General features: G+C 43.9%; 1 protein-coding gene and 1 pseudogene across 2 annotated transcripts; both read right to left on the reverse strand.

Annotated features, from left to right (window-relative positions):
• Positions 1–1,298: 1,298 nt before the first annotated feature.
• Positions 1,299–3,792, reverse strand: LOC148010584 (UDP-glycosyltransferase 85A1-like). 2 transcript variants are annotated; one of them, XM_087671950.1, is made up of 3 exons: positions 3,250–3,792; positions 3,082–3,150; positions 1,299–2,558 (listed from the first exon to the last, which is right to left on the reverse strand). In XM_087671950.1, exons 1-3 carry the CDS (start codon positions 3,680–3,682, stop codon positions 1,501–1,503), a joined length of 1,560 nt encoding a protein of 519 aa, XP_087528076.1. In that variant the 5' UTR covers positions 3,683–3,792; the 3' UTR covers positions 1,299–1,500. The 2 variants fall into 2 exon arrangements, with proteins under 2 accessions (XP_087528076.1, XP_087528075.1); XM_087671949.1 differs by having other exon boundaries at positions 3,082–3,789.
• Positions 3,793–10,075: 6,283 nt separating this feature from the next.
• Positions 10,076–10,686, reverse strand: LOC148010585 (uncharacterized; annotated as a pseudogene).
• Positions 10,687–11,011: the final 325 nt, after the last annotated feature.

Genomic DNA, 11,011 nt, shown 5'->3' on the forward strand with positions numbered 1-11,011 from the left:
AAGAAATATCGAATCAAAGCATACATATAACTTACATAGGCTTTGTCCAAATGAGTTGAAACTTAACCATGGAGCAACAAAAAAAAGTGGCAAAATACATATGGCTCTCTTTGCAAAGAAGCCCAAAGATATTGAAGAAATTGAGTTTTTAAACAATCTTTGTTCTCCACCCTTGAAGACTCTGGGAGTAAAAAAACAAAGGAAAACTCAGTATGCATGTAGCTTGTATACATTTTGTCCAAACGAGATAAAATTTAACCATGGAGCAGTAAAAAAGCAAGATAACCTACGTGTAACTTTGTTTACAAAGAAACCGTAAGATATTGAAGAAAAAGTTGAGTGTTCAAAGATCATTGTTCTTGACTGTAAGAGACTCCTAGAGTACTAAAACAAAAGAAATTACATGTCAAATAATGCACATAACTTGCACAAGATTTGTCCAAACGAGATAAAACTTTACCATAGAACAGCTATGGAAGAGAACAATATACCTATAAAGTTTTGTGACAAAAATCTTAAGGCTTTGGTAAAATAAGCTCTGCTCTCATAAAACATGTGAAACTCACTCTGTGTTTGTGTAGAGAAAATGAAATTTCACAGGGTTATAGATAGGGCAAGCAACAATGAGGCTGTAAGATTTCGTTAGGAAAGAAACGAAAAAAGAGATATGATAAATTTGAGTTCCACCTAAGAAAGAGGGGGAAACTGAAAAGGGGAGAAATGAAAAGCCAAACATAAAAAAATAAAAAAATAAAAATTCGAGTCATGAACTTCCAAGAAGTGTCAGCATTGTATTCCCCACATTTCCCTGTATTTTTATTGCTGAGGAAAGATTTAGGCCAAGATATGGGTAGAAGATTCATGTTACATGAATTTGAAATTGTAGCTCTCTCATTGGTTAGGCCTAGATTTCTTTATTCACTCCTTAAGGGACAAAAAAGAGAGTCCATGTTTCTCCTAATGCATGTTGATCCTCGACATTACTCTCTAAGAGAGAGAGAGAGAGAGAGAGAGAGAGAGAGATTCATTCTAATGGGAGGAGATCGTTCTATTTGAGTATTGTCAAGTGACGACAAGTATGGGCAGAGAGAACATTTAATTTTAAACTACTACATGCAAAAGAAAAGAGACGAAGCAAAGAGAGAGAGAGAGAGAGTATTACAAGAAAAAAGGAGAATGTGAGCCTACCAAGGAAAGTGATTTTATATTTTTTATATTTAATTCAAATTTGAAAAGGTTTAGGTATACATTTGGTTGGGGAAGTCCAATAAAAGTTCCAAAATTACCAAAGAAACAACGAAAATAATAATATAATAGATCATACAAAGATATAGATATAAATAGTATAGATATATATATATATAGATACAAATTCGACTGACTTGGGAACCATGCAGAGGTTCAGGAATCATATAGAGGTTCAAGGATCATCTATATCTAAAAGAAAATAATTGATTACAGAATATATTATAAATGCATAACAATCTTGCCACAAATGATTTACAAGTGACCCGCTATCCACGTGCCATTACGACCATTGCTTTGTTTGCTTGGTTGGCCATACAAGCTGCTAAGGATGGACTGCAGCAAGAGCTGGCGTCTGTCATTTTGCAAGGCCTGCAAGGCAGCCTCCTTAAGCCTATGGCAGTTTGCTCTGACAGTGGTAGGTGGGAGCTGATCAGAGAAGAGAGCGCGAACAGCCATGGCCACTTGGCTGCGAGAGACGAGCTGCCCTGGCTGCAGAGAGCAAGAGCCCGAACCCAGGAGACTGAACCCCACCTTCCACCCATCCTGCACACAGCGGCAGTTGAGCATCTGATCTGCAAAGAAGGGGAGGCCCAGCATTGGCACCCCTGATGCAATGGCTTCCAGAACAGAGTTCCAACCACAGTGTGTCAGAAACCCTCCTACCGCAGGATGGCACATCACCTTCCATTGATTAGACCATGGCACCATGCAGGCCCTCCCCTGCATCACCCTCTGCTTGAGCCCCTCTAATGTATAGGGCATCTCCTGTTTTCCTTCTTCTGGACCGTCCATCCCCTGTTTTTCCTCTTCAGCACCGCCCATCCCCTGTTCCCCTTCCTCGCTCGCCTGCGCCTCCTCCCTTGCCAGCATCCCCTCTCTCACTACCCACATCCATGGCTGCCTCCCCCCCTCCATCCCCATAACCAGCTCCTCAGCTTGCCTTCCTGTCAGTGTAGCCAAGCTCCCAAACGACAAAAACAGCACAGATCCACAAGGTTGCTTGTCTAGCCAGCTTGTGCATTCTTCTTCTTCTTTCCGTAGGGAACCCTTCATATGATCATCAGCAACCGATGGTACTAATGGCCCTATGCATTCCACCTGCCTGTGTTTCCTTATGGCTTCTAAGGCCTGATGCTCCAGCTGCTCAAAGGTGTTGATTAGCACCCATTCTGGCTCATCCAGGCGTTTAAAGGATCTCAACATGTATTGGTAGATCGAGTCTTCTGGATCATAGCACTGCAAGAAGGAAATCATTTCTTCTGGCTTCAGTGTTGGTGGTATACCTGGAAGACTGTCAATCACGTTGTCACCTGTTCAGAAGGCCAAATTTCATAATTAGTTTCACGGCATCAAACAGGATCTGCCCGATAAACGGTGCCCTGCATGCTTGGATTATGGATCACAGTACTTAGCTAGGGAATCGCAGTTACTTGTTTAGATTAGTACAGTATACAGTGCACTACATGCTCGGATGATGTACCACAGTAATTAGCTAAGCCCCTACGCATTAATGAATGCAAAGAGTCGTCGTATTGGCAGGAGAGATACATTATTACTAATGCTGCAAAGCCTTGATAGCACCTAGATGGACAATAGCATCCCAGATGCTATATGCAGTTGACCAGAAATATTTCACACACTCCAAAAATAGCCTGAGGGAGTCCAGCTATGTTAAATCCATAGTCATCAGTTTTAAGAAATATAAGCAAGAGTTTTACTTCAGTCAGGCTCCAAAGAGAAGCTGTCTAGGAAATACATTAGGTATTCTGATTGCTAGCCTTACTAACATTGCAAATCAGGAGCTGGATGGGCTTGTAGTGTTGAGGGGCTTACCAGGGGAGGGCTTGAAGCCTTGGACAACTGCAAGATGGCAAAGGAAACTGGATGCAGACTGGACATAGACTGCAATTCTAGGCAAATTGAACTTGTTAGCCACATCTTGAGTGAAAGTCATGAAGAAGTCAGAGACTATGAGAGAAGGAGGGGGAGGCTCATCATCACCAGGGGCCCTCTCTCCATTCATCCCACTACTGCCTCCCGCTACCAGCCTCCCCACAAGCTCCTCAAAGGCAATGACCATGGCTTGCTCTGGCCCATCAGTAGCTTGGATGAGAGAGAGGACGTCTCGTGGATGCTCTGGAGGCAGGCCATCTGGGATGCCAACCAGTCGGAACCTGCTTTGCCGGCTGGCTACAGATGAAGAAGGGATCGACTTTCGGCTGCTGATTCTCTGAATCCTCTGCAAGTTATGCTCGTTGTGTGCAAAAGTTATGTGGAAGCCATGGCTAAGAAGGAGCTCGGAGAAGCGCAGAAGTGGATTGAGGTGGCCTTGGCCTGGCCAGGCAAAGACAACTGCATGGTGGCTCTGAGCTGAAGAAGAAGAAGAAGAAGAAGAAGAAGAAGAAGCAGCACCAGCACCAGCACAAGACTCCATAGCTGAAGGTCAGCAATGCCTGCCGGTTTGCTAAGAAGATTGCATTAGAAAGACAAGGTTTTGAGTCCTGACTCCTGAGAGAGAGAGAGAGGAATTAGAGTCTAGACGGCCTTTTACTTGATTGGGCCGACAATAATGAGTATTGAAAGATTGCTGAGTTGAAAACTTGTCACGAAGCCGGCGGATGCGTAGTTAAAAAACCCTTTCGTTTTCTACGCACGTGTCACGAGGTTGGCCCGGCCCGGCCGCCCTTCACATCATTGGGGCTCCGAGTGCCCAACCAGACATTGCCAATGACGTGTACGCTGCACGTCAGCCTTCAGGTTCGGACTTCGGAGGATAAAATAGGGAATAGGAAGTAAAACTCTTTTCACCATCGTTCGAGAAGGAGGTCAGAGGAAGCATGAATTGAGACAGTATTTTATACATAAATTCAAAGAGTACTCAGTATATATCTATTGCTTATCCTCTTCAAAGGAAACTCTTTTGGGGGCCGTCAATTTATCGGTCCATACCCTAGCATTGCAACGCGAGAGAGAGAGAGAGAGAGAGAGAGAGAGAGAGAGAGAGAAAAGGGGGGACCAATATCTAAGAAAAACATTTTTAATAGCAAATACAAAAACTTTTGACTCAAATTTTTGGATGGATTTTAACATCAAATTATATAGATTTGCCATTTTTATAACTACAAATTTTGTAAAACCTAAGGTTTTTAACCTTGTTCAAATCCTAAATGTTTTTTTTGAAATTATTGTAATTGATTTTACAATAAAGCTATGTTTTTCGTGAACATTGAACATGATATTTCATGGTTTTATTTAAAGTGATCTTGATAGCCTACACAAATGATAAACTATGGTCTGTGGATCCAGTTTAACTAACCTTCAACTCAGATAGGCTAACTCTCTAAAAGTGACACACATGAAGGGTTGGTTTGACCATCCGAAAGCATCTATTCTTGGATGGCTTCTGTTTTTAAATGCTAAATTAAAGGTCTCTTTTAAGGTTTAACAATGCAAGCTACTATGAACACAGCTCTTCCCCATGGCTAGAGGGACCTCAGTTCAACTGTTAAGTAGGTGCCATATCAGTAAAGTGATTAACATTGTGATCCTTTTCTACTCACAATCACTCATGTGTGAGGGCCTTGAACAAGACCTATGAGTAGCATAGATAGTGAACTAGCCACCATGCTAGCTAATTACTTGGTTTCCACTTTATGTGTGATTCCCTATACCTAGTGGTGAATCCTCTTATGTGCAGCGTCACGAGGGTGTAGTCCTGGGATATGCCTATGTTATACCGTTTCTTTGATTGAATAATACAAGAGTATACCTTGCTCTCACATATCATGATACCTTTTTGTGCCGTTTTGAGTGAGTGAACGAGTGCAGATGCATCACACTTGGTATTAGAGCAACTCTTGCTCACAGTGAAGTAGTACTCACAAAAGCAGGAGACAAGATCTTGTGCCCTAAAGAGAATGAGCCGAAACAACCCACATTGTGACGCCCCACGTCACATCAACCCTCATTGTCGAAGCGTTTGTGGTCGAAAGGTCTACCATAAGGGTAAGAGGAAGTAGGGTGAAGGGAGATTCAAGGAGAGGAGTAGATGGAAGAGAAGGGGGTTCAAGAAATAGAAGATGTAGAAGAAAATTGATAAAGGTGAATCCAGTCAATTTATTTTAGCATCATGTCATTCATAGAAGACATCATCTCATAATCATAGTTCATAACCAAATACATCCAAATAACGAAGGGTTGAAGCCCAATACACACTGAGACAATAGATCAGCTGATACGCAAATACATATCATAACCCATGAATATGATACATGATCCATGCTACTCCCATCCATTGACTGCCATAGGTATTCACCTCAAAAGTACATGTAGCTTCAATCTAGTAGTGGTAGAAGCCTTTACAATTAAGGCATATATCAAATACTTCTAAAAAATCCCTATCAAAGCTAATGAAGTACTTCAGCCCTATCAATAACCTGATAATAACAATGTATTCCAGCCCTCAATCAAGGCTTCAAATTGCATACAAATCCAATCATAAGCTCCTCTAATGAATACCCAAGGTTGCCCTGCTATTTAGGGACCATATCCAATACATACATGCATCTAGATTGCTTGCAAGCTCTTCCAAACTGAGTGGATTGTGGGCTGCCCTATTTATGATAGTTTTGAACAATCCAAAAATATAGCCCATAGACCAAGAAAAATCACCCCTTTGGCTGCCCCAAGTGGTACACTAGATCATGGGGGCAAGATTCAAGCTTTGGGCATCAAGAAAAGCCATGAGAATGAAGGTGAAGCAATAAGAGACCTTGGTGGTCATGGATTCCCTGTTTTTCTATATTCATGACAGCACCATAGCTTTTCTCCTCTCTCTGAAAACGCATCCAACAGACACACCTTACCTTCCCCTCCTTCTTCACTAAACATGCTTTTTCCATCTGGAATATCAAAAAGGTACACATATGCTTAATCCTCATGACCACATTAGGTTACAAGCATTTTACATCCAAGAATTGTGACTTGGGTACACTTTTGAAGTTTTTTTTAAGATTTCAATTGTATTTCATTTTAGGAATGTGAATTTTGGCACACTCACATGGCATGCTACAAATTCCTTTTCAAAAAAATGCACATAGGTGAGTAAACTACTCTGTTGTATAGGAAGAAGTAGATTTGTTATCCCTCCAACCTTACATTTTAACATGTTCTTACTAGAAACCACCTTTTATTCTCAATGTGTAGATGCTATGAACATGTTACAAGTATATGAGAGAGAGAGAGAGAGAGAGAGAGAGAGAGAGAGAGAGAGAGAGAGAGAGAGAGAGAGAGAGAGAGAGAGAATGAAATGAAATGAAATTATATATTAACGTCTACAAAAGGCCAAAATGACCAATGAGACCATGAGTTACAATCATGTGTATGATGGTACAACTATCTAGGCAAAATATGTAGCACAAAGCAAAATAAGAAGGAAAGTAACTATGGCTGTGTGTAAAACATAGATCTCTATCTAGGAACAATGAGCTCCAAATGGTACAATCTCATGTGGGTATGGAGGGCCTAGCTCTAGCCCAAGCAATAATCCCATGTATCCACCTATGAAGGTGTCACCGATGTCTGTGTCGAGGCCTAGGACATCTGGATTGGCTAAGTTGAACGACTCAATCAATCAATACTCCTTGTTTGTGTGTGGACTGTGGCAGTGTGTGTGGAATGTGGTTGTAACTGTATTGAAGTCTTCTAAGTCTCCTTTGCAAAGAAGTATGTGAGCTGCCTCTGTGGAGGGTCTCACTGTCCTAGAGTAGTTGTACTTCGGCGCATGTCACGAAGCCATCGTATCTCAAGAAGAAAGAGGCCAAGGCATCGCTGATCGGTAAAATCCATGATTCTGGATAGTGGTGCAAATCCGTCTCTAAAAAGACAGTGGAAACGACCACGGACCTCATAATACGCTGGGCAGCAACGGCAAATATAATGCTCCTCTATCTCTGGCTCTAATTGGCATATCTGGCATATGCGCTCCTCTGATGGGATGGATCTATATCTGCCAATCTCAATCTCTAGCTAATGTGAGGAGATGCACAATTGGCCAATAGTACATCTGATCCCATGGGAAAGGTGGGTGTCCATGTATCTCGAGCGAGCAATAAATCCATCATCTATAGTATGAAGGAAATGCTTGCATTAGAAAGCCATCTTTGTCCCTAGCTCCTGCCCTAGCATCAGCCATGTCCGCCTGATATCCAACTAGGTAAGATCCATTCTGATAATCTTGCGAATCTCTAACCTGCTTAGATCAAGAGATGGTGCATCAAGGGAGTACTAGAAGGGGGGTAACTTGTCCATGCTAAAGCCATGCAGCTCAAACCAGGCCGACATCTGTGCATACCAACATGAAGTATCACCCTCTCTGGAAAGCTGCCTAGAGGACTCAAGGGCCAACCATGCATACATGTGTGGGGTAAGTCCCATAGGTTAAGTATGTATGTGACTAATTGGGTGAGGGCCTCTACCACAATCAGTGTAGCTACTAGCTTGGCTATGATGATCTCATGTGGCACTGAGGCCTTATATCTGATCATCCTAGATATCATGGACACTAGGGGTTTCTCCATCGACCTCCATCCATCATAAGTGTACCCTAATCTGCTACGGTGGTCAAGAGCGGGCCCCCATATCTGTACTCCATAAAGTAGTGTGGATGTGACCAGTGTATCGAAGAGCCATAGCTTGGTGCGAGGTTCTTGGGATTGCACCTATGAGCACATCCTCTCCAAACCACCTAGTGTTGTGTATCCGATCCCATCAATGTACATGCCAAATAATGTCGGAGAGAGGGGGCATCCTTGCTTCACCCCAATGGTGGAGTAAATAGGTGTTGAAAGGCCCTCAGGTGTCCAAACTCTGCCCACAACTCTCTCATACAGTGCCAAAATACCCCAACTGAGCTCTTTCTATACTCCCATGGCATGCAATCTATATATCAGCCTATCTCTCGGTACTGTGTCAAAGGCTTTGCGGAAGTCCACAAAGCAGTAGTAGGTCCGTCGACCATGGGCCCTTCCCTCCTCAATGATCACTCTAAGTGTGAGGATGTGATCCAATGTGGAGAAGCCTCTCCTAAAGACAACATGTTCCTGTGCTCTAAGACCCCACCTCTCTGCCCACCTGCTTAACTCATGCTCAAGGATGGAAGCATATAACTTAGCCAATGTATGCCCAACCATGATAGTCCATGGGTAGAGTAGGGTCCCCTAACTTGAGGATAGGCACAATAGTGTTCGTGCTCTAGCTTTCTGGTAGGCCTTCACACATGGCTCTATTAAACATGTAAGCTAGGAATCCTACCACCAAATCTCTAGCATGGATCAAGTGCTCAACTACTAGTCCATCATGATCTTGTGCCTTTCCTCTGCTAAGTCTATCAATGGCCTCTCGAACCCTACTTTTTGTAAAAAAAAAAGTAGTGGGTCTCTGGACAAGGCTCAAGTGGGTCAAGAAGAGGTGGCTGACCCTCCACAATATAGAGACTTGTTGCATACTCTTCCCATACAGCGGTGGACATAATAGGTGTGGCCGGGCAATGCTCTCTCAAAAGCCTCCAAACCTCTCTACAGTCCTGGCTCAAGAATACCCGATATAGGTCTCGCTCCTGTTGGGCCAAGAATGTTCTCTTCTTCCACCGTGTGAGGCATCTAAAGAGTATCTATGCCTATCTATGGGTAGTGGACCCCAGTGCTATCTCTCTCTGTAGCAGTGCTCTAGTCTCACAGCACTCATCATCATACCAGCTGTTTTGAGGTGTCCCCCTGGTGGAGGCTCTCTGTGCGGGTCGTGAGTGTGGGAAGGCTACACCTGTAGCAATGTGTAGGGCCTCACTGAACTGCTGAGTCAGCTCCTGTAATGGAACATCGAGGTCTGCATCATGTAACAGTCTAAGGATCTCCGCCTCATAGGTATCCTCTTTCTCTCTGAAAAAGAGGTATCTTGGGTAGCGGTGAGTTGCATGATGGGTTTGCGTGTCAGTGAATTGGAGGTCGATGGCAATGATAGGTAGGCATGATCCATTGCAACTTTGAGAAGGCATGGGGATACTAAGAGGTCCTGGATGTGAGATATCAGCGTTGGTGGGGCAAGAACACAGTCTAGTGTGTTGGCAACGTGTCAATGAGGATAACATGTGAAGGCGTCGGATAGGGGGTATCTAGCCAGGCCATTGAGAATGGTCAACCTGTGCATTGTGCCCATCTCCACAAGGTATCTCCCATATTCGGTGACTTCCCCATATCCTGAGATGTCCTCTCCATCTGTAGCTCTGGCACATCCTGCTCCTGTAGCATCTCCTCAGATGCATCAAAGAAAGACACCTGATGGGAGGCTATCCTGGCATTAAAGTATCCTAGTAAGATAGCCTCTCCCTCCTTCGAGAACTCCCAAATATCCTCATCCAAAGCCACACATGGTCATTGTCCCTTGGGTGGGGCGTATCAGGACGTCATAGGGGGGAAATAGCATATGGCAACATACAAAGTGTGTTCCTCACCCTACACTCTCACCCACATGTATCTGGCCTGCTCATCTCTGTGGAGTACCTGGATCATCTGTTGTAGCTCCTCCGTGATTAACACTGCCATTCCTCCTGACCCGCAATTACTGTGGTCTGTGCGTGTCTCTTTCATGCAAGCTGACTCCCACCTATAGCCTGTCACCCGTGGAAGTGTAGTATGTGGCCCCTGATATGTCTCTGAGTAGAACACTATATCTCTCCCTCTAAATGTCTCCTCAAAAGCTCCCACATCCAATCAGAGGGCTTCATAACAGTTCCAGACTGCCTCTGCAAGGCTGGTCCATAGGTCTCATGCCATCATTTGTGGCGCCTCTCCATGACTACCACTCTCCCTCCTCTGTAGAAGGCGATTTTGCCCTCCTCCCTGGCTGCCTTAATTTTTAGCATGCACTCCTCATGTGGGCTAGTTGGGTTGGTGTGAGATCGTCACCCAAAAACACACCGGTCCCCTTCAATGTACGACGTTGGGGTAGGAAGTCTCTCCTAGCCTCCATGGCAGGGAAGTGGAGAATGAGTGCACGCTCTTTTGAGCTCTCCCTTTCTATGCTTTTCTTGCCCACTCTCCAAGCAGAGACATGCATGTCTTTCTTAATATTCATTAACGTGTATAGCACCTTGGTGTCCTCATCTACTTTTTCATGCATCTTCAGCCCCGTCACCTGAACATGGAGTGCTCTCATTTTCCTTTTTTGTTCCTCCTCCAATGTGTCATTGATTATGGTTGCTGCAGGTGTGTGTGCTAGGTGTTTCCCCTTCTTTGCAATTTGAATCCATTGCTCCGCCTCCTCTACTTGCTATTGGGTTTTCTTGAGCATCTCTGCCCAAGAAACAGCCTCCTTCATCGTCTCCTCCTCCTTTTTTTGGAGTTGTAGTACTTCCTCTTTGATGCGGGTGAGCTCCTCGGTCATGCTAGGTTGAATTTCTCCTTCCTCTAGCTTAGGGCTGAGTTGAATGTCAATCAGTAGAGCTGCCTAAGTGATTGAATCTCCCCACCTTGGGCTTCTATCTTCGATTCCAACTTTTTAATCTTATTGTTTAGTTGCATGTTCACTATGCTCAGTGCGTTGTCATACTCCTTGACTTTGTTGATGGCATTGGTAATCATTTGCTCTATTTGGACCTTCTCCATTTTGGGGGTGAACTCCATCTTGTTGTGTTGGGCATGTGGGGGAGCTCGATTCAGAGTTCAGAATAGAGGGTAACCATTTCAGTGTATGTGAGAAACAGTGATGC

This window comes from Lygodium microphyllum, chromosome 29 (genome assembly GCF_053477565.2).
Source record: "Lygodium microphyllum isolate KBCC chromosome 29, Lygodium_microphyllum_v1.1.10, whole genome shotgun sequence".
Taxonomy (NCBI): domain Eukaryota; kingdom Viridiplantae; phylum Streptophyta; class Polypodiopsida; order Schizaeales; family Lygodiaceae; genus Lygodium; species Lygodium microphyllum.

Coding starts and splice junctions, on each gene's coding strand:
- LOC148010584 (XM_087671949.1), bottom strand. CDS start 3,682: ATGGAGTCTTGTGCTGGTGCTGGTGCTGCTTCTTCTTCTTCTTCTTCT. Junction 2,559..3,081: donor AGGCTTCAAGCCCTCCCCTG/GTAAGCCCCTCA, acceptor CCTTCTGAACAG/GTGACAACGTGATTGACAGT.